This window comes from Parasteatoda tepidariorum, chromosome X1 (assembly GCF_043381705.1).
Source record: "Parasteatoda tepidariorum isolate YZ-2023 chromosome X1, CAS_Ptep_4.0, whole genome shotgun sequence".
NCBI lineage: Eukaryota > Metazoa > Arthropoda > Arachnida > Araneae > Theridiidae > Parasteatoda > Parasteatoda tepidariorum.
The window spans coordinates 11,308,744-11,333,953 of record NC_092214.1 but is presented as its reverse complement, the minus strand read 5'-3'; the positions used below and the strand labels follow the sequence as shown (position 1 = coordinate 11,333,953).

Here is a 25,210-nt window from a genome sequence, read left to right as displayed (position 1 = left end):
TTTCTGAGAAATTGAATTTTAGAAAAGTTGAATGATTAAAATTAAATTTCTCACAAACCTTTCAACCGATTTGGATCAAATTTAATACTTTGCGATATAAAATTCTTTAAAATGATTTAAGAATTTATGTACCTTACAATTCACATTTTTTTTTATTATTAAGAGCAATAATAATAAAAAATTCAAATTTTTTATGGAATTATTTTTTGATAAACTAATTTTATAATTATGTGCAAAAAATTTTCAATTCGCTTAAAAAGTTCTTGAGATATGGCAAGAAACTCAGAATGTAAAATTAACAGCAAGGGGTCTAAACTTTCGTAAGCACTCCTGATCAAACTAGTGGCACCATATTTTCTAGCCAGCAGATACTTCAAATATTTTATCTTAAAATATCATTTGTACTAATTAATTAGCATATTTGAGGTCATCCCCAAGAAAAATTAAGTTTGAGTTCTACAGTATGTGGAAAATCTGATCATTAGATTTTAAGTTATTCAAGGTTGTATAAAGTTCTTAAGTATAAAGAAGAAATTATATTTTCTGAAGAGAAAGTTCTAAAATCACTTCATTGAAAGATCTAGGAAAATGGACTAAAGTGAAAAAAGAATTTTTTTTCCCTTCATTTTTACTCAATCCATGTTTTTATTTCCTCAATGTAAATTAATAAACAATTTATTCACTGTGTAAAAAATTTTATTTTTTGATGAAAAATAATTTTTAGTTAAAAGAATTTTTATACATTACAATAATATTTAAAATATTTTAGTGTTCAACATTCATGAAAGGTAAAACAGAGATTATCATTTTTAAATTCCCTCCCTAGAATGATTTTCTGGGTGTGCCATTGGTGCCCTAAAACAAGATTAGAAAATTGCTCTGATTTATAAAGGCATAGTTGCAAATATAGCAAATTGAAAAGTTATTTCCCAAACTTGGAATTGACATGCTAGAACAATATCGTATTAAAAATATCTTATTGAAAAAAATGTAACTGCTAAGAAAATAGAAGTATGTTTTCAGTTGAGAAATTTATATTTCCCTATATGTGTAGTTGTGTATTAAGTTTAGAAATAAAATTATAAAAGAACTTATTTCCATTTTTTTTGTCAGTTATCACATTACAGGAGAAAGAGTACACAAGAACTCACATTGATAAGCAGGTTTAAACAGAAAAATAATGGTTTCAGTTTAATACAGAAACCTGTATTTAAAAATTATAAGGTTTAGCAGGAGTGGAGATCATAGACTCAGGGTACTTGTGGGGTTTGATTATAAGGATGGCATCAGGCCTGCACCTACTTACTGCTACTGGTTTAATTGAAATTAAAAAAAATTGTATGAAAAAATTTTTGAAAAATTTCAAAACTAATTACTTATTGAATCAACATTTAAAAGCATTTTGGGAAGCACCTGTAGAAAAGAAAAATATGCACATCTAGAAGGATTTGAAAGACTGCACCCAAATTTGTATTACCTTTCACAACAGAGTTTACTCCTGAAATAAGGATATATATTTGAAAAAAGAAACATTATTCAACTGAAAAATCATTAGAAACAAATCTTTTTTATAGTAGAGACTTTTGTTTTCAACATCCTACTAAATGAACCACGTCCATAGGAAGTATTTTTTATATATATAAGTTTCTTTAATGAATTAAATGTTTAATTTATTAGCAGAGCTTAGTTCAGTGGCTTTTAAAATGTGCTAAAGGTTAAAAAAAAAAAAAAAATGCACGAAGCAAAAATAAATGAAATGTGATAACAAAAATAAGGAAGAGGAAAATTTACTTGCAGAAAAGCTAGTGCACTGCCTGCAGTCAAGTGCTGGGCAATTTTTTAAATGTAACATAACTTAGGAACTCATAAAATCATGGACACTAATAAAAACTTATTAATTACCCGTTTTTATTGCTTCTGCTTCATTTATTTTCCATTGTTCTGCAACATCATTTGCCAGTGGATCATCTGGATTAGGAGCACTAAGTAAAGCCTGAATGGAAAGCAACACAGTTCGTATTTGTAATGCTGGACTCCATTTATCTGAAAAATGTCATTTTTTAAATATATTTTAACTGCTTTATTTCGTGTTTTAAGTCTTGGTGTAAAAAAAAAATAGATTGAAAATGCTTGAAAAAAACTAATAAATTAAATACTTGAACTAAAAAAGTTAAATTTTAATGGGCTAATTTTAAAAACAATTTAACACTGAAACATAAAGCGATGAAATTAGATGAAATATACTAATGGGACATCACAGATTTTTAAGAAATTTTTTGCAAAAAAGTACTTGCTGAAAAAAGACTGAAATATAACTTCAAATGTCTTGGAGCAAGACTACGATAAGGGTTCGATCAAAATTTGCCTCAATTTAACAAAATGGCGTAATCATTGAGGGTGGTTCATAAGTTAACTATGTTTATATCTTTAGCATCCAGGGGTCTGTCTAGGTTTTTTTTCTTCTTCTAGGGTCCTATTTTTGTGACATAACTTCGATTTTTGTGAAATTTCATTTTTCATTTTGTGAATTATTTTTATTTTCGTGAAAAGGATTAAAAAACAATATTATTGGCAGAACAATTTGCTTTTTTTATTTTAAGCAGACACTTCATTTAAATTCTCATTCATCAAGTGAAACAAAAATATTGGCAATCTCCATTTGATTTTCTACTAGAAATTTTTTCACCGTGCCATATCTAGAAGAACTGGCACATTGAATTAAATTATTTGCAAGTAAGTTATAGTTTGGGGAAAAAGATTTAAAAATTTATCTGAGCCCTTTTCCTCAATTGGTTTCATAATTTGTTTATTGATTTATTTTTTTTTGCAATACTGAACATATGGAGAATTTTGTCCAGTAGAGAGTTGTCCTCATTTCCTTTTTAAAAATCCGTAACATAAAATTTAAAAACCAATCAATAGTTCCATAAATATTTAAGCTAGGCATACGAAATTTTTAAGTATAGGAGGATTATATTTATTATTATAGAATAATGTAATTCTACGTTACATTTTAAGTTATTTAAATCAGTTTCTGATTTTATTAACCGTTTTACAATTATTATTTTTTGGTGCAAATTACATTAATGTACTATTATGAATTACGTTTAAGAGATTCATTAAATGATTTAAAACTTAAATTTCAGCTTCATGTACAAAGTGAGAAAAGCAAAAATTATATTTAAAATACATCCGTCTGTTTGGTAGGTATAAATATTAAATTACAGTTGTGAACTCACCAAATTTCTTATAACAATATAGTTTAAATTTTAAATGTTATTTCAAAATGTGATTACTTAAAAAAAATAACTTACGTTTACTTATAGATCCTAATAGTATCATAAGGGAAATATTTGGACATGGGAAATGGAGGCAAAAGTGTTCTTTTTACTACATATATTTTTAGTTGAACGATTTCATCCGTTTTATATAAAAAAAACAGCAATTATCAGGGTTGGTGAGCATTAGACATCAGTAACACATAAGCCATCTTTTGTAGTTAAACCATTTTGCAAAAGTGAGTCAAATTTCAAAATTGCCTTCTAATTGTATTTTCAGTATAAAAATTTGAAAAAATATTTAGTCCTCTTTCATAAAAATATGTTGTATGATAGCATACAATTAGTCCATTTCACTTGGTGGCATTTTCATTAGTTCATTTTACATTTTTAAAGTTTTGAAACACTAGGTGGGTGTGAGATTCAGAGTAGTCACCTTCTTAGCTAATGAAATGCGTTATTATTGTATGTTGCGCTAATGAAAAAAAAAAGTTCACTTGCAAGGTATGAAAATATAGTAGCTATTTTCAAGAATATAAATATTTGTTCGACGGAAATAAGTTTCTATTGAAAGCAGTTATAGAGTTTAAGAAGATAACTTTATAAAAAAAAAACATATTTTTTAAAAGAACAGAGAAATAGAAAAAAAAGAGTATTAGGCTCATTTAAATAAACATTTGTTATCGTTACATCAGAATAAAAGAAAAGTCAAGACTGTCTGGTGTTAAACAAATAAAAAATGTATTTGTAAAACGAAGTTCATAACTGTGATCTAACTTTACAAAACAAAATAATTCCTGAATTAAAACATACTTACCTTCATTTATCTAAATTATGTTGATTGAAAATTATACACATTCATTTTACATAAAAACTCAAAATCTTTTTATGTACCTCCCAACAGAGCTGTGGCTAACCCACGTGATTAATAAATAGAGAATTATATAAACTAATGTAAAATCACTACTAGCAGAATTTAAGAATTTTTTATTTGCAATTGCAGACAAACCTCAATATCTCAAAGAAAAAATTTGAATTATCGAAAATATGAGTTATCAAATATCAATAGTAGAATAAAGAAGAAAAAAAGCCTTTTTACATACTTTTTTAGAAACTAATTTATTCTTTTACCGTAATATAGAGTAAATAAATTGTTAACTAAAAAAAGAAGATTAGATAATTTTCTTAAGAGTAGAGTAGGACAATTTATCAATTTCACTTCCTTAGTTGGCACTAACTTAAAATGCGATCACGGATATATTGGGTTGACTTTTTACATATTTTCCGAAAATACCCACAGCAAATATTTTTTGTTAATAAGATTTGATGGGGTTTTTTTTTCCATCCTTATTTTCTAAAAATGCACAAGAAGCTTTATTTTGTGCAAGGATATCACTTAATTTTTTTAGAATTGATGACAATGTGTTGCTTGAAAGTTTGAACTATTTTAAAATTTTTCCAAGAACATTTTTGGATAATTTGCCTCTTCACCTCAACGGTAAGATTGTTCAATTTCCATTTGCCAACTATTTTGAAATGATGACTTACAGATGATCTCATAAGTTCAAAGAATTATCTCTTAACTTATTAAAATGCAGTTTTAGATAGCTTAAATATGAGGCAGCATAGGCATGTATTCACATGTTTCTTTCACCACTTACTGCATTCTTATTTAAAACTACTCAGGATAATCCCCTTTAACAAACATTCAATTGGTCAATTCAAAGACACCCATCTCATTCCCGTAAATGTCTTTATTATCAATTCTGTTATAGCCATACCATCCCCTCCAGAAACTTGGTGGTCACTGTGTATGCATTGCAACTGACTGAGAAAAGATAAGGAAACAATAAAAAAAAAAGGTTTTTTTTTAACACTTCTCTTCATAAATCAATAGTTTTTAGTTTTTATTGTGATGTTAACAGACAGTACATCTATTAATTTAAAAGTTTATGCATGGTTTTCCAGCATATTTGCTAAAAAGCTTCAGCATGTTTAGTAATTTTATGATTTCTAGATTTCTTTTTTTTTTTCTTTACACATTTACAAAAAAACATTGTATTTGTGGGAAAAAGTTCGAATTATTGAGGGAAGGAAAAAGAAAATCGTTAAAACAAAGTTTTTTTTTTTTTAACATTTAAGTATCAGGGGTGATTGTGAGCCCATCTCAAAAATCCTGAAAATTCCTCGAGTAAAATCATTAATGATGCATTTCAACAAATTAATGCCCTTATAAATTTAAATCATTGATATTTTAAAAACATGAAATTCTAAATAAATTATAAACAGCATAATTTAAATTAATAATTATGTATATGTTTATTTTTATCTCTAATCACATTTATTATTCTACCAGAAAAATATTTACAAATAACAGAGATGCCAAGTATAAATTCTATTTCTAATGTTTTTAAATAATATATCAAGAATTTTTACACATAAATGTGATCAATGATTTTTTTAAACTTTTGGACCGGGGATTTCCAGATCGCAGTTAGCGAAAATTCCAGATTTTTACGGACAATCATTTCCGAAATTGATAAGAAAATTTAAGAGAATTTCTTTTCTTCAAATAAACAGAAGTTTCACTGCGTTTAAGTTTTATAGATATAATTGAAGATGAAACACTATTAGAAACAAATGATAAATATATATTTGAAATAATTGCTATGTATAAAATTGTTTTATTTCAGCTTTAATGATTTTTTTTTAAAAATTTATAAATGTAAAAGATTAAAAATAAAGGATTGAAACTTAGGTAGGTAAGTAGGTACTTTATTTATGTCGCACTAGAGCTGCACAATCATCCATAAGAGTTATAAGTTTCAAAAGACAGGGCATCTGCTACATTTTAGATTTTCAAATTCATGACTTTTCATGATTTTCCAAGACTAATTCCAAGAAGTTTTCATGACTTAACAAAGTTACTATTTTACAATTAATGAAGTTACTAAAACGCAACAATAAATTAAAAAAAGCATTATAATAACATTAATTGAAATGATAGGTATAACCAAAACTGCTATACTCTGCATCTTCATATTGGGCGATTTCACAGTATTTGTAGCCTGATGTGTCAAAATTTTTTTTTTTTATTTGATACAATGTGTTGTATATCAAATTAAAGATAATTAAACATAGTTCATGAATATAAAATTCTTTTTAACTAAAATTTGATATTTTTTTAAAGAATTCAAGAAATATGTTAAAAAATGAGTTTGAAAGTTGCGGACATGACAAACAAAAAGTTAGTTTTTTAGGTTACTAAACCACTCAAAATTTTTAATTTAACATGAAGTTTTTAAAGCCATATTAGATTCAAACAATTTAGGAGCTAAAAAAATTCATTTTTGCCTTTGATAGATTATTAAAGGTGTTTATAGGTTTAAACTGCAGTTTTTTTTATTAAAAAATTTCCAATTTGTTTTATACAGATTTTATTTACAAGTTTAATTTAAAATTTTATTTTCCTCTGTTTATTTACTATGCTTAATTTATATCAGTCAAAAAAACCTGATGATTTTATTATTTAATATCTTTTAAAAAAAAATTAAATTTGTCATGTCTGCAACGTTGCAGACATGACTGCTTATTAGTACCTAACTGATGTAACAAAATAGTTAACAATGTAAAAAAATATTTAAAATAAAAGTTTAAATAGCATAATATGGCAACACTTAAATATCTTTTAATTTGTGTTTGTAGACAGTTTTGGATATTTTAAGCACATGACTATTGTTTACTTGCATATTCTCGTTTTATTATGCAAAGTTTACCTTCTCATAGCTTTAAGAAAAATATTTTAAATTAAAATTGTTTACCTTATTTTAGCATTTGTATAAATTAAAAATGTTGTGTACAAATTTTTGCAACTTAAAACAAGGTAAGCATAAGCCATGTCTTTAACTAGTACTGAAAGATCTCGTATTATAAGACAAAAATTGAAAGCTGATCCCAAAAAATATGAAGCAATGCAAACTGAAGCAAGCAGAAAAAAGAAGGAATACAGACATTCCAAAATACTTACTGAATAGCAGAAGATCAACATAAGGGCAAAAAATAAGGAAGCACAAAAAAGATGCAGGGAAATAAAGAAAGATGCAGAAATAATAACAGATTCACCTGGCTACACAAGCAGACAATCATTGGGTAAAGCTGTTAAANAGCAGAAGATCAACATAAGGGCAAAAAATAAGGAAGCACAAAAAAGATGCAAGGAAAAAAAGAAAGATGCAGAAATAATAACAGATTCACCTGGCTACACAAGCAGACAATCATTGGGTAAAGCTGTTAAAAAAAATCATTAATTCACTACCAAGATCACCAAATAAGAAAATTCATGCATTGACAGATGTAATATCCAAAATATCCCCTTTGAAAAGAAAACAAATAATTAAAAATTCAATCAAAATTAAAAGGCTGCTGCTATCTGAAATTGATCGAGAAAAAAAAGATGTGACAAACTTTCTGAAGAAACAGAGAAAAAAGTAAATGAATTTTTCATAAGAGATGATATAAGCCGAATGTGGCCTGGAAAAAAGGACGTAATATCCTTAAAAACAGATGTAGGGCGAGAAATACACCAAAAACGTTTTCTTATAATGAGTATTGGAGAAGCACACCAGCTTTTCTTGAGTGAAAATCCTGATTTTAGTATTGAAAAATCAAAATTTCATGAAATGCGACCAAAATTTGTGTTACCATCTGGAAAAAAGGATCAAGAAGTATGCATGTGTGTATACCACGAAAATATTGACATGATTCTTTCGGGAATAGGAGCTCTCTCTCCAGATCTTCCAAGTAATTCAGAAGCAATCGCAAAAGAAACTGTTTGTGGTTTTGATGAAAAACATATTAGCTGTATTGATAGACTGTGTTCAATATGTGGTGTTGAAAAATACTTGGATGATAAAGTACCATTTGAAAATCTGGATTGCACAGTGAAGTACTATCAGGGGCAACAGAATGAAGTGGGATTCACTGTTAAAAGGGAAATAGTTACGGTTTTAGGATCTGCTAAAGAAGAAATTGGTTCGCAATTGCACCTACTTTCTAGACATACTTACAATGCTTCTAAGCAACATTTTGAATTTAGGTATTCAAAAGAAAATCTTTCTAATGATGAAGTTATCATTCATGTAGATTTTGCCGAAAATTATTCCATAAAGCATGATCGTGAGATCATGAGTGCTCACTGGGAAACTGATAGTGTTACCCTGTACACTTGTGTTACATATTACAAAGATGAAACAAATTCTTTGGCTCATCAGTCTTATGCTATAGTGTCTGATGATTTATCACATAACAAAAATTCTGTAAAAATTTTCAATGAAGAAATTGTGGCCCATTTAAAAGAAATTAAATGTGGTAAGATAAAAAAAGTGCACGATTGGTCTGATGGGGCTGCAAGCCAATTCAAAAACAGATTCATGTTTTCCAATTTAGTTTGTCACAAAGATGATGTTAAAATAGATGCAGATTGGTTGTTTTTTTAAATGGCACACGGAAAAGGTGCTGTAGATGGCGTAGGGGGATCTGTAAAGAATAAGGTCTGGCGAGCAGTACTACAAGGTAAAGAAGTTGCTGTTGATGCAAAGTCCTTTTACGAGGTTGCTTCTAGAATTATGGATGGTAAAATCAAAAAAATTTTTATAAGCAAAGAACCTGTTGACCGTAAGGCAATGATGCTTACAGACCGTTTCAGTCAATGCAAATCAATAGCAAATACAAGAGGTTTGCATTTCATTCGCCCTATATCATTCAACTCAGTAGAATATTCTATAACTTCTCCTTTTTCAAGTGCACAAACTATGTACCAGGCAACATTATTTCCTGAATCAAAATCAACGATTCCATCATCATGATCATCAGTTAGCTGCCACATCAAGAACAGAAAATGAATTAGAAGAAGGGCCATGGATTGCCGTACTGTTTGACGATAACTGATGGCCTGGCCTAATTATTTCAATTGATAAACACACTATGACACTAAAACACCATTTCAAGCCTGTAGCAACTAATAAATTCAAGTATTTGGAGAAACCAATGTTTGAAACCATTTCAATTAATACATATTTATCTTCTTTACCAGGTGACCCAGCACCTGATCCATCTGCATGTTATTTTTTATATGATTCTAAGGTTGCATTGCATGTCAAAATTATAATCAATAAATTATAAAGTAAAATTGCATTGCAATTTGTCTATAATAAATTTATTTATTTAATTATTAATAAAAATTAAATAAAATATGTAAAATTTTTACTTAATAAATATTTAAGCTGTACATATGAAAAATAATATGCAAAAATTTCAAATAACAGTAATTCTAACAAATAAATAGAGATGTAAACTTTTCGTCATGTCCGCACCACTTACATTTTAAATTATGTAAATTTTAATTAAATCATTTTAAATTCTGAAAAAAAATTGTAATTTCCTTTATATCTACATATATTTTAACCTTTTCATGCCAAATGTGTTTACTTATTTTGAAAAATTCAGAGAAGTTGAGGTATATATTGAAGACTAGTGAAAAATAAAGTTTTTCTGCGTCATGTCTGCAACACTTCAATTTTTTTTATTAAAATACTTTTATTTAAATTTTATCCAAAAATCTTCTTTATTTAAGAAAGAACAATATATAAAGCTTTTGTAAAAAAAAAATCACTCTATCTTAAATATTTGTTGAAATATGAAGTATCGAACTTTGAAAACGTCATGTTCGCAACGTACACAATACTGTGGAATCACCTTATTTATAGATTTTAAATTTAAAAAACAGAGTAAAGAAAGAGTTGAAACAGTAAAATAGCTGAAAAAAATACAATGCAAAATTATATTCTAAAGATATTTTTTTGTTCATCAGAAAGGAAAGAAATACTCCTGATTTTTCTGTTCTCATTTCGGAATTTAAAAAAATTCGCCAATGACTGGTTTGCTTCAACTAGAATTTTAAATTGATAAAATTAAAAAAAATAAATAATAAAAATTCTTAAATCACAGAAGAGTTTAAAAGATAATTCGCTCTAGAAATTATGTTTTTTCTTTCATTTTTTGTAAGAACACCATAATTTTTAAAGAACATGATAAAATCATTTTATATTTTAATAAAATATGCCTGAGTGGTGATTTTGTTAGGAATTCAGATATTTGGAACAGGATGAAATTGGGATAGGGGGGGGGGCAGGAGGAATCCATTTTAAAAATTAAGATTTTTCGGAGACCTAAATCCATGACGTTCCATGATTTTTTTAAAAAAAAAAATAGTAAAAATCGTGACATTTCATGACAAATTTTGTTCAATACTGAAATTCATGACTTTCCATGATTTCTCATGACTTTCCAGGTGCGCGGATACCCTGAAAAGAGTGAGAGTTTCAAAAATCCATGGGAGTTAAAAGAAAAAGCTTCCTGGAAAGTTGAAAATATCTATTTAAAAACTCTCTCTTCAAATGAATTCATAAACTGCGGTGAATTCTGATCTAGCTTTAAAACGTCTTGTGTGAAAACTTTTCTCAGAGATGAATTCTTTATAGGATCTGCGAAATGCTCTACAGCAGTGAGTGCTCTCCAAACCGAGGGCAGCAGACTGGTATTGGCCCAAGAATCGAATGGTATTGGGCAGCCCACGAAACAATGAAATATTTCCATTTTATTTACTGCAATGTAGTTCTCTTGGGTTTGTATGTTGTATGACTTTTGATGGACAAGAGGTTATCCGGGAGACATCACCTAAATCCACACCATATAATTATATTTCATTTCAAAGACATGTAGGTAGGCAGGTATTTTATTCATATCGCACTGAAGCTGCACAATGGGCTATTGGCGACGGTATGGGAGACATTCCTGAGGATGATCCGAAGACATGCCATCATAATTTCGATCCTCTTCAGAGGGAATGGCTCCCCCGCTTTGGTAGCCAGACAAAATGTGTGCGAAGTTGAGCACTTTACGATATAACAGTTTAAGGCAGGGTTCGCCAAGTGGGCCTACTTTGAAAAAACCCACCCGGGTTTTATTGGGTCGGCCCACCTTGAAAAAACCCACTTGGAACTTTAAATAGGTTTTCTCAAAAAAAAAAAAAAAAACATTTTTTATTAAAACTTATTGTTGCACATTTAATTTTATATAATTTATTGTACAGCATGAATTTGTCAAATAGAGTTGCAGAAATTATATGATTAAGTTCTTAATATTTGTAAAGTAAAAGAAGCTCGAATCTATAATTTTATAGTAGGTACTATTGAAAACTTTAAGTGAGTGCTTTCAAAAAGTAATATTTTAATAAAATTAAATCAAATAGAAATTTAAATAATATAGTCTGAATATAGCATGCTTTATATATTACTGAATATAGCATGCTTTATTAATAGACAGGTTATTATTATTAATTCATATGTTTAAAAAAATTAAAAAGAAACATTCTTTTTAATTACTAAGTTATACATTAACAAATTTAAACAGTTTTATTTTCTGGCTTTAAAAAAATAAGCTAAAACTTTTTATACAAGAACTTTTTAAAATTATTTATCTAAAAATGAAATCATTTTCCTAAGGTAAATTATTTGGAAAAAAAAAATAAAGTAACTGATACTCTTTATAATTATACGTAATTTTAATTTCACTTTATATTAATCTTATTATAAAAACATGGAAGACCATTAAATATTTATTTCAGTTTTTCAATAAAGTCAAAAGTCAGATGAAATTTTAATTTTTACTGATTATAAATTTATAATAGGTAATTTATATATGCTTAATGAAGATGGTAAATAAATGTGTGTGAAAACAAAATGATTAATAAACTTTTTTCTTTTATATTACTGTTGCATTTATATTTTATAAAGCTTGAGTTAAAAGTTGTGAAACCTTATGTCTTTAACAGTAAAGAAGATTAAAATNATTTTGTAATGCTTGGGTTAAAAATTGTGAAACGTTATGTATTTAACAATAAAGATTCAAATACGTATTAGTGATAATGCATTATTTAAACTTAATATAAAATACATAAAACAAAATTAAAATAACATTTTAGATTTATTTCTATTTCCAAGCTTATACTAAACTTTTTAATAAATAAAAATATTTACACAGTAAAACTTAAAGTTTATGACCACTAAATGAAAAACCCAATTTCCCCTGAGTTTATCAAATAAAACCCGATTTCAACCGGGTTTTTTAAATAAAACCCAGGCGGGTTAGGTTTCTTCTAAAATATCCTGGTTTTTTCAAACCCTGGTATAAGGTGGGCCAATACTGCACATCCTCAGTCCATACGCAGGCTGATCAAAGTTGTCACCCACCCGTTTACTGTCGGCAGTCAGTGATGCTTGACTTCGGTGTTCTACTGGGAACCAAGCCTTTACAATCCACTGCGAGACAACTGAAACTTAGTGAAAATGAAATAGCTCTTTATTAACAAGACAATTTAAGATTGCTGACTCTCATTTTTTATTTTTGTGAAGAAAAATTACCCATTCCGGGGGACAGGTTATAACTTTTCTTAAGTGTTGAAGTGTTCAGCTCATGATCTTTGGCATATTTGTCAAGCCATAGCATTTAAATGGAATCACTGATGTTTTAGGGTGATTGGGCTTGAACAAAGAGAAAATTAAGGTAAGAATCAGAATAAGGCGAGTAGATTTAAATTGATTGATAAAATATTGGTAAAAAGGGATCGATCTTGAGTGGCTTCGAAAAAATAATTTCTAATCTTTACTATTGCAACAAGAGAACAATGAAACGAAATGCGGAAGTATGCCAGTACTGTTTTGCAATTGAGTTATCTTAAATCATTACTGAAAATGTCCTAAATTATTCTAAAACATTTGTAAAAGTGGAAATTTTTAAGAGCCATCTGCTCATAGTGACTAACAAACAAAATTTAAATACATATACTATTGATCAAAATACAATCAGAGAACAAATTTAAAGCAATTGTTCACTTAAGTATAATTGATGAAATAACATCTTCTCTAAAGCTAACAACTTTGGAATCCTTTTTCCCAATACTATTTCTTTGTGCGTAGTGTATATATTTTTTTAAAACAAATATATTACTTCTTAAAAAGGTATGTAAAAAAATAATTATCTTTATCTTACTGTTAATAATGTCTTTCGAGAGCTTGAATTTTATATATTTTGAATTTTTTTCTCTCCTTTCAAGTTTGAGATATCAGGATTTGACTGTGCACATACATGTTTATAATTTAATACAAAAAGTGTTCACATAGTTTTTATTATTAAAATAAACATTACCTTCTAAATCTTACCTTTTAAAATATCTAGACATATACGGCCTAATTTATCAATATTAGGATGATATATTTTGGTCATAAACCTTACTTTCGGAGCTGACATAGGATATTCCTCAGGTAAAAATAATTCTAATTTAAAAACTCCACCTTCAAAAGGAGACTAAAAAATAAACAAATATTTTTCATAAGACACACAATAAATCTATTAGAGTTTTATAAAAAAATTAGCCAATTTTAAAATGTTTGGCATAAATACAGATTTGTGAATTGGGAGGCATTGAATAAAATGGGGTGACATAGTGCTACATTTTTTTGAAGTTCAAAGATATTTAACAATGGTTAGAATATAGGAAATATTGAGAATTTTTTGTTACTCTCAGGAGCTGAAAAATCAGTCATTTTTGTAATCACTGATTTTAGTTGATCTACAAAAATTTCATTTGATAATTTTTTCTTTCTTCTGCTGACACATTGCCAGCAAGATTCTTCAGTTATGTGAGATCTCATGTAGAGTAAATATTTATAATATTTTAGCTAAAGTAAATTGATGTTGATAAGACAACATGAATTTACGGAAAAATCTTCCAGAATATAGCGCCTCTTAAGAAAGAAATGACTTAACTGTGTGATTCAAAATCCAGTAATTATGTATTTAAAAATTTTGAAATATTGAGTATGTCAAGTATTGAAGTGCATGATTCAGGGCTCCAAAAAACTCAGAAATTTTACCCGTCCCCGAGGACGGCATGTCCAACAATGTATCCGTCCTCTTTTGAAACTAACCCGTTTCTTCTGAATAAATAAAAACATAATTTCCTCTTATTTATTACAAACATTTATATAAATTGCAGAATGAATTAGTAGTTACTAGGATTACATTATACAGTAATAAGAGAAATACTAGTTTACTAATAGTAACCTAGTATTTATTTCTATGAAATAATTTAAATGACAAAAGTCAATTTATCTGAGGGTACTGCGTTTTTTTTAAATGAATTAAATATGACGTTTGCCAGTTCCACAATCAAGCCAATGATTTACAGAGGTTTTTGCACAGAAATCTGAAAGGGGTTATGCATTTAGGTAGATGTTCAAAATTGCGTTTAATGCCTCTTGTTTAAGACCTGTACGTAATGTGTTTTTTTGTAAGTTCATTGCTGAAAATCCCCTTTCAACCGCTACAGTACTCCCAGACAGAGAAAACATCAATTCTACCATACGCAGTATGTTGCTGTATTTCTAGATTAGAGGGTCATTTTAGATGTGAGGCGCTAAACTCTTGTAAGATAACAAAAATTGAAAATGTATCACGAACATAAACGGGAAAATGGCCGTCCGCGCGGACGTCAGATTAGAGAAATTGTTGTCCGCAGGGAATTTTTGACCGCCGAGGACGGGCAGTTTTTCGAGCCCTGGCATGATTCAAATTTCACATGTTGTTATAGAATTCTATTAAAAATATCAACAATTTAAAAACCAAATAGAAATTTGTCATAATGATTATAAAAAAAGTTAATGACAAAACAAAGCGAATTGAAAATTTAATTGTCAGAAAAAAAATTACTTAATAGCACTTCTTGATATTCACGGGTCGTAATAATGGATTGAAATATCAAAACTTTAAAAACCATGTGGAAATTGGTAAAACAACTTCTGAAAAAACAAGCTATAGGCCAATTTGGTTTAGGATAGAGTTGTGCATTTTTTATAAAATAGTTTTGGGTCTATAACTTCAACTTCACAAATAACTTAAATACCTAAAATCTACAATTCTCCAAACTTTTTAAACCCCAGAACAATCCAGATTTTTGAGCAACTAAAAAAATTTTTTAACAACTTATCTCCATCATACAAAATTTCATTTAATTTAAAATAGTAAATAAATAATAAAATATGGCACTTAGCAAATGTAATTATAAAAAATTTAGATCAAGTTCCTTTTTCTTCATAAGATTACTCATGAAAATGAGTAGAATAGATAAAATAGCTGTACTTTAATCACTTTTGAATAATTTTTTAACTGTCCATCAATTCAATATATCAAAATTTTGCAATTTAAGAACTGTTATTGAAGTCTTAATGGAAATAGGGTCAACGCAAGAGATTTATTTTCAAATACGCATAATAAAATTAGGTTAATATACAGACTTCATTTTAATGGTTTAAAAGGGAACAACACAGAAATTTTTTTAAAACAAAAGTATAGAATGTTTTTGAAAATTTATCCTTTTAACCTTTTCCCGTGGGCTGTGACAGCAGTTGTCACATCTGACCTTGGGGTCCTCCGGTGGGCATGTGACACTTTCAGAGTAGAATAGGGGAAGGAATCTCCTCCACAGCTAAGAGAAAGGATCAAGTTACAGGGGTGTGTGTTTTATTGTTTTAGTCACTACGGGAGGTCTCTCCTTTTTAAGTTAAGGGAAGAAAAGTTTCTTTACTTTTCCCACCTACCTTCGAAAAGTTTCTTTACATTTCCCACCTATCTTCTAAATAAATAGGAACTTTTTTAAAACTTTGATTTCAATTTCTGTTTTGAATAACGAAGTCATTGTTACTTTAAAATTATTAATGAAGGAAGAAGTATTGTTTTTTTTTTTAATGTAATGTTCATCAATATTTTTGAGAATACTTTTGAATTTTCGATACTCTTATATTTGTTTTGTAAGATTTGCAACATAATTCTTGTTATACGGGTTGTTCATAATTCAGTGCCCTTAGATTCTCGCCTCAAAATTATATTTTTTTCGTTGGTCTTGGTGACTTAACATGATTTTTCTCTATAACATAAGCTTAATAGCCATTAGAAGTTAGACACTAGAAAGTCAGATATATTCTAAAAAAAAAAAAAGCTTTTCAAAGAATAAAGAAATTTATTGAAAGCAAATTTAAAACAAAGTTGTGCGAAACATAAAACTAAATATTTGTTTCTCAAAACTTTGATGAAACTTAATATCCTGCTTTGTTATATTTCACATTTGCGTTAAATACACCAAATTACATTTTGAAGATAATATAAAAGCTTACAATAAAATTTTGAGAAAGAAATTGTTATGCTAATGTTGTGTATCTGTGAAATGCCCTCAAGAGAGCTGTCTACAAAAATAAGACATAACAACTAATTATGATCTTTCCCAATATGTATAATCTTTCGATGAGATGTTAAATTTTCAGCGATGTTACAAATATTTATAATGTAAAATATTGATAATTATAATATATAATATAGATATTTATAATTAACTAAATTAAGACCACGAAAAATAACTCTTTATGCATATAAAAATTTATTCAAAGAAAAATCGATTTTACTCACGAACAAAAGGGTTTTTCCACATTATGATCCAATTTCAATGCATAATAACTCTCAAGAAGAACTGATTTCACACTTAAAACATAGTAATCCTCAAAATGCAAGAGAGGACAATCTATGCGTTATTTATGTGAAAAATGGATATAAACCGAGCTTTCCCCTTTGATCTTCGAAATTTCTGACGTTTTTTAAATCAATAAAAGATTGTTTATGATCACTGTACACCTCATTAGCTTTTTTATTTTTTGTGGAAACATATAAATAACCAATCGTTTTAATATGGCATCAAAAAGCTTATAAAAATAGATATAACTTTAATAACTGATATAAATATCGATCGTGAAACCAAACTGAGATTTTCAAAAACTAAATTACCTGTTGAAACAATATCCCAAAGAACAAAGTTTTTTTTAACTATTCCTCAATTGTGCAATAATATTTCTACATTTTAAACAGTAAAAAGTTTAAATGTTTCATAATAATACATTGAAAGTATTAATGTAAAACAGTGAGCAAGGACATACCACAATTACAATAATTTTAAATTAAATATATAATGAAAAATACGATATGATAGATGATGACGATAGATTGAGAAAAAAAAAACTTTTTAAATAATCTTTAATAGAAATCAAATGTGAGAAGGATAAAAAATTCAATAAAATTACTCACATGATGAAGATTTTAATTGTTAAAATAGTTTAGAATAGATATTGTCATTGTAATCTATAGTTTTCTTTTTTTTTTAATTTGTGCGTGCATAATTTTTAATAGCTAGCGTAATGAATAGTTTTTCGAAACTATGGTTAGGATTATGTGTTGTTTATAGAATTTAAAATAGAATGTTAGCATGCCTGACTGCAGGTTCGAATCCCGCTATGGGTGTGGATGTTTCTCCTTATGTGTCCTCTGTTGTGTGTGATGTGGCCAACCCTATGAACGGTTATTTGTGGCAGTGTGGCGTGGGTAATGTTGCTCGCCTTCATGACTTAGGTTCACAGGTGCCCACTGAGTGTAACGTTACATGAGCAACACTTTCGGCATCTTCCGAGGTGAAGAACGAAAGTTCAGTACCAGCCGTTAAATAAAAAAAAGAAGAAAATATAGAATTTTAAAAAAATAAATAAAATGAGGAAATTGTGACACACCACACTAATTCTGAATGTTTGTAAAACACTATAAATAGTCAGCATGTCAGTGTGTCAGTATGTAGTTTTTTGTACTGAATCGTACAAAACTACCAAAGAAGTTTTCCCGCGCTTTTTCAGTTGTCTTAAAAAAAAAATGAGAATCCTCCACCATTGGTATTTCTATTATCCCACACTGTGGTGGTGTAAAAGATAGCAAATGACGTTTAGAATAACAAAGGGAGAATAAAACTCTCGGGGATGTTTAACACTCATCACTTGACTTGCCTTAAGGATTAGTGGTTCCCTTTCATGAGTTCATCCCCCAGTCTCAGAAAGAGCCCACCAGAGGATCTAGATTTCTAATTTTTGAGCTCACGTGAAAAGGTTAAGATTATTGTATCAAAATATTGAATTGATTTCCTTAAAAATATAATTGTTGAGTAAAGTGCATCACGCAAGACATACTGTGACAAGCATGATCAAGTGAACTAGTGAGCTATGTTGATCAATAGATTTGCTCACTCCTATCAAAACATTTTAGAAAATTATTATTTAAACTATTTTAATGAAATTTGTTTAAATTATGTAAGAAAAAGAATTAATGGTATTTAAACATAAATAGTAGCAAAATTTTATGTGTCTACATAGATTATTGATCACAAAAATTTAAATGCGATTAACTCAAAACTATGCTGTATCTCTAACTAGTACAATTTTCAACTGATTTACTTCAAATTTTGACACAACGTTCACAATAAACATGATTTTCTTTGCACATAGGGATTTATTTAATTGGGTGTTATGAAATTATAACTTATTTATGTCCTTTTTTAAAGTTTTTTCAAGACATAGCCATTTTGTGAAAAAAATTATTATCTAAAAATCCTATGTGCAATGAAAACTACATTCATGCATTTTTTAAAAAAAAAATGAAGCAGAATCAAAGTTGGATGATTTTTTTTTAAACTTCTAAATATAGCAAGGTAAGGGTAATTTAAGAGATAAGTGATAAAAATTGCATTATATAAGTGGTACTTTTTTAAATTCTTGTATTTGCAACATAAAAAAATGAAGATTAAAATATGTACAATAAAATAAAATTTATTAAGTTAATTACAATCATTGCAATGCGCCGGGATAGTCTGGTTGGTAGGGCACTGGGACCGTGACATGGCCAAGAGATCGTGGGTCCGATCCCCATCGGCCGAAGACTCCCCGTGTAGTAAATGGTGACTGATGCAGGTTAAATCTGTTGAGTCACAAAGTCTTCCATATTTCCATAACAAATCAATATCTCTGGGGGTACTGATCCAGGAGTTTCCTTGTCTTCTGGATTGGTTCAAAATTACAAGGCTACGGAGTTGAACATAAGTAGTCGTAAACCCAAAAAATAGGGTCAGCTGTTCAACAACGGATATAAAAAAAAAAAATCATCACAATGTTCTTACTTTTCTACTGGGTTGTTCTCTCTCAAGCAAACTTCAATATTTATCAGGGTGCATAGCCAGATTTTTCAAGAAAAAATAAGCATCTTTTAAGTACATTTTAAGCACAAAAAACTATTTTTAATCACTTTCCAAAAAAAAAAAAAAAATCATAATAAGGATCTCTGCAGTAATAAAAATTATTTTTTCCAATCATTTAAAAACACAAAATCAATAAAATTAAAAAACATTTTCAAGAACTTTACATATCATGATAAAATAGCTTGTTTCTGAAAAATATAGCAGAGAAAATTGTGAAAATTATACAGTTTTTGTAATTTAAAATGGCAATCAACACAGCAAAAAAAAAAAAAAAAAAATTCTCCTTCTAAAAGATAAAAAATTAAGCACTTTATAGAAACCCTGAATAAAAAAAGCACCTTTAAGAGCTCTTAAAAAACGTAAATCAAAAATAAGCACTTTTTAAAAAAGATATGCACCCTGTTTATAATTAATCTGGTGTAGAAAAATAATAAACGTAAAACATTTTGGTAACAGCTCCATATAGACCATGGGGTCATAGAAGACAAGACTCCATAATTTCACAATCAATGGCAGATGATGGAAATGTGGTCAGCATGTAGCATGGACTACCTTTACTTCCTGGACAAGCTGGGATACATCGATCTGAAGCTGGGAATCAAATCCCCCAGTTCTTCACAAAGTGCCCAACCACTGAGCTTTCATATAAAAAAAAAGGAAGATTCAAAAAAATAAATATTACGGATTAATAACAAAAAAGTGGTGCTTTAGTGTAATTTCTATGGGCATATTTCATTGGTTAAAAATTAAATTTTTTAGCTATTTAAGAGAGGTGAATAGTGAGCACATTCACAGATGGTTAGTAACAATTTTGCATGTTTGTGGATAATAAGAATTATTTTTTCATGGTCTGAGTGGCTTCAGATCAACGAATCATTTGATTCTTAAGGCAAAAAGGGATGGCATACTTCAACTAAAAAAAGGACAAAATGCTAAAACAAATTTGCACCGAAATTCTTAAAGGTGTTAGAATAGGTTAAAACAAACAATTAACAAGGTACATACTTCTTCAGGCCCCGCAACAACAACATGGAAATAACGAGCATTGCTTTCATCAGGAATAGCGCTGATTCCAGGAACAGGTTCAGCCATTAAACGTTGAGTTTCCTGAAAATGTTATTAAATATATATTGCATTGTCAATAAATTAACTACAGTATGAAATTAATTACAGTATGAAAAAAATAAACATAATATTTGTTTGGACATCAGTGATGTGTTAAAAAATTAAAGCCTACTATGTCAAAAATTTAATTTCCTTGAAAATAGAACTCAAGCAAAAATTAAGCTAAATTTTGAAATTTTGTTTCTTAGGGTCTTATTTATGTATCCTTTAAATCCTTCTTCACAAATGCATCTTCAATTTGTTTGATGTACATTAGGTTAGAAATTATAATTACACTCAAAACAAGATTTAAAAGAAACAAGTATAATATAAAAAAAGTTTCCTACTTAGGTCAAAAAAGAAAATTTTCATTTTACTTACTTTTTTATTAAATAATTAAAAATGTCCATATAAAACTAAAATTAATTAAGTTTAATTAATTAATGAATATTTGAAAAAAAAACTGTATTAACATCAAGTGTCATTCACTAGAAGTTTAAAAAAATTTAATTGAACTTGAGTGGATGAATAAAAACTATTTTATTAACACCTGAAAATTTGAACAAGATATATAAATATATATAGGGAGAGTGTGAACTAATATTAGGAATTGGAAAAAGGCATGTGGTATCAGACAACTATAAAAGTATAAATTTGGTGACATGGACCATTCTTTATTGAATTAACTTTATTGAAAAAATATTTTATTAACATTTGAAAATTTGAACAAGATATAGCCATGAGGCTTACGCTTGAATTCAAGATGGAAACTAACAGTGTGTCACAGTTTAAAACAGGTTTTATGGGAGCAACACCAGATTAGATTTCAAAATTTAAATTCATCATGAATATAAATGTGTGCCGCGTGGAACCAGAGTTAAAAGAACCACGGATGCATAATTTCTTTACATTTTCTTTCACAACTTTTTTGATGATTGGTTGTTTTTGTCTTATTGTTCAAAGAGGTCAAGTGATCACTAAGGTAACTGCTGTTGTTGTTGTTGTTTCTCATCCCCACTGGTCTAGTGGAGCTAGACCAGGTCCATGAGTCCATTCACCCTCAGGAAATAACAAAACAATACCGGGTCGCGCAGAAAATCCTCCTTTATAAAATCCACACAGCTAAGGAGGTGGGCCGGGCTGGCTGCACAGGAGAAACATTTGTTGCAGGTGGGATAGACTTTTCGCTGTTGTTCATACCTCATGCACTACCTCATGTGACCACTGATGAATCTAGTGAATGCGGTCTGATCGCCTCTATTACCCTTGAAGATCAAAGCACGACCCGGCTTATCCCCAGAGTACCAGATATGTACTGGGGGAGTATTCCAGACTAAGGTAACTAGTTAATTAATGTCAAATAAATAAGGGGTGCACAACCTGGTCACACGTGGCTTTTGCACAGATTCTATAGTATATCTATGTTGTTTATCGAAAGCTTTTTTTGTAGTAATTACTGTTGAATTCTGCATGAATTTTAAAAAATACAAAATTTTTATATGATATATGCATTTTAAGTTTGAGTAATCACTTTTTGACTTGCATTATTTTTGCCGATTTCATTATAAATAGAATCATTTTTGCGATAAATTCTTTTGCAGTTATAACTACCAATTTCTACACGGTTTTTATAAACCTGATTTTAACATACATTTAATATCATATTATGACTCGTGAATGCATTTAATTTATCACTTTTAGACCTACTTTTTTCATACCAATTTTATAATAAATTTAAATTATTTTTTAAGGCAATTATTTTTATGCTTTTCAACATGATTTTAAAATCCTGTATTTTTACTAAGAGATTATTAATATGTGAGAGTTTTAAATCACACATTAATATAATCACTTTTTGATGTGCTTTGTTAATACTAATCTCAATGTAATAAGTTATTTTTCAACCATTTTTTTAGGCAGTCATTGCTCTACATTTCATTATTCATGTTGATTTCATAGCAAATTTAAGCATGTCCCCCTGAACTAGTGAGCTANCCCCCCCCCATTTTTTGACAATTCCATTTTTTTGATTACAATAGTTTCTAATCACACATTTAATTAATTACTTCTCATAAAACATAACAAAACAGGGTGCGTGGCCAAATCTTTCAACAAAAAATAAGCACCTTTTAAGTACTTTTAAAGCACTCAAAAAAATTTTTCAAGCACTATTTACATTAACAAAATTCAAAATAATTTTCAAAGACTTTACACGATCATGATAAAATAACTAGTTTCCGACAAAGAACTCTATTCTTGATTATATTAGCCATTATAAAACGCTCGAGAGATTTTTCAGTTCAATATCAGAGGGTGGAAAATGGAGCCAGAAATTGAGAATACCTTGATAAATGCAGCAAGTTGCATATGAGAGTGTAATAATCTCACCGGAACCAGCCCAGTTGACGCACATGTGGATTCGCAAGTACTTCATGAAACATGTAAAATGATTGGGGCTTTCATACGCTATGGACTGACGGAATGCCTAAATAGATTGTGGTTGAATGAATTATGAAAACATTGTAAAAATCTCACACCAGAGTGTAAATTAATAGCTGGTGCAATAAAGCACAATAAAAAAGATAAAGAAAAATTTATGAAGATATCACTCTTCAACTTGTGGTCAATACTTTGAACTGGGGTTTCGGGATTAGATTTTTCACATTAGGTCAGTGTCAACAAGGATTAATGGTTTAAATAGATGACCTCAAAAATGCTAATTATTTACTGCAGAAGCAGAAAATATTTTATATAGCAAAATCAGACACAAAACATACTTTTTCTACATAAATATATATTTTTTTCTCACGCATTAGATTTCGGACCCTAAAAGTAAAGGATGTAGCTGCAATATGGAAAATATTGTCCCAATAGTTAGGATAGGAGAGTGATCGAAAATTTGGACTTTGTAAAATTCGCTTATCAAAAGACTGTTCAAGCAAAAAATGGGATATTTCCATATCGCGATCTGTCATTGCACAAACTACAATCGACAAGGCGCCAAATAGATTTTAAACTTGCAAATTTTCGTAAGGAAAAAAAACATGTAGATGTTTCTCTGGGAACGACTGAGTTATACCTTTCAACTTGGTCCCTTTCTGTGATGTTTTTTTAGTTTCTCGTGAGCCCCTGCTAGGAAGTTGCCAAGATTTGGCGATTATCCTGCCACGGATCACGCTTCAGAAATCTCCCCCCAAAAATAACTTCTGATTATTACTTTATCCAGTAACAGTCAAGTAAAAAAAAAAATTAGAATTGCAAGGTATACAATTTTTTTCATCTATTTAAAAACAATAATTGTATATTTTTCTTCAATAACAAAATTTTACAGAAATAAAATTTAGAAGAAATACTTTTACGAAAATCAAAATTTCAAAGAAATCATTCCTAAGAAATCCAATTTTAAATGCACGACTTTTATAAAATTTAATTTCTCAGGATTAAAATTTTATTTCTGATATGAACATTAAAGAAAATATAGAAAAATATTTTTGAAAGAATAATCAGGCATTTTGTTAAATATTTATTCTGCCAAAAAGTGTTATACATGTACACATCCAAGCCCAAGATATAAGGCATAGGTGGTCAAAAAGATTAAGATCTTACTGTCTTGAAGGAATAGGCTCTCAAGAGATGGTTGCTCAAAGTTCAAGAGATTAAGGGGATTTAAGAGTCTTTACAAAATCTCTGCATCCTGTTTCGGATTTGCTATAAAGTCAAGAAGGAAATCATTCTGCGTCATATTCACTTAGACACAATAAAATAACTTTTATAACTTAGAGTGAACTTCAATATATATGAAAATTCTTTTTTGCTGATAATTCTTCCCGATTAAATAGATACTTAGCCCGTCTTTTTCTCAACCTGATTTATGCCGCTTTATAGAATCATACCAAAATCGAATAAAAATTCTGACGAAAAACAATTAGTTTCTTGATGTCCTATTAAATCATACAGATTAAGAATAATATACTTCTGGAATTAAAAAGTTTATCACACAACTTGAAACAAGCAAGCAAATTACCTTAATTATCCGCCGAGGCAAGACCGCCATTGAGCTAAAGTTTGAAGTTGTTTCCTATGATTTTTCTTCAGGTAAACTTCTAGCAAAACGAATAAAATCTCATATATTTAAATACATTTATCAAATTACAAAAGCAAAATAATAAACCGGAAACAAATTTCAATTCCTCATGATGTTGCCAAAAATATAAGTAATCAGAACAATTAATAAACATGAAGGAGGCTTATTGCCGTTCGTAAATAGATATGCATAGGACTAACGTGACAAAGTTCTTGACTTGCACAGAAATAGTCAACTTCCCTCTATCAATAATTCATCCGAAAATGCGAAAAATGTTCAAGAAATCAACAAACCAGTCGTTTTATGTTTATGCCGGACATATTTTCTAAATTTATTAAATACAATTAAAATTCATGTTTGATGATTTTAACCTTTGGAGAAAATTAGGAAAGTTTGCTCATTTCTGTTCATTTTCAGTTGAGAGGTAATTTTTTTATACTCCAACTATAAAATAATACAAAAATTTACTGTCAATTCACTACTTACCTCAATGCATTAAAACTGATTTATTAATTT

The 25,210-nt window shown here is 28.8% G+C and overlaps 1 protein-coding gene across 1 annotated transcript in view; it reads right to left on the bottom strand.

Moving 5' to 3' along the window:
* The window catches only part of LOC107439853 (ubiquitin-conjugating enzyme E2 N), a 33,081-nt gene extending 8,262 nt beyond the window's left edge, over positions 1–24,819 (bottom strand). Inside the window, exons 1-4 of the mRNA XM_016052588.3 lie at positions 24,635–24,819; positions 20,512–20,613; positions 13,556–13,700; positions 1,903–2,043 (exon numbers count right to left, since the gene is read on the bottom strand). Coding sequence (XP_015908074.1) covers positions 1,903–2,043; positions 13,556–13,700; positions 20,512–20,613; positions 24,635–24,664 — 418 coding nt within the window. The 5' untranslated portion in view covers positions 24,665–24,819. The remainder of the gene's footprint in view (positions 1–1,902; positions 2,044–13,555; positions 13,701–20,511; positions 20,614–24,634) is intronic.
* Positions 24,820–25,210: the final 391 nt, after the last annotated feature.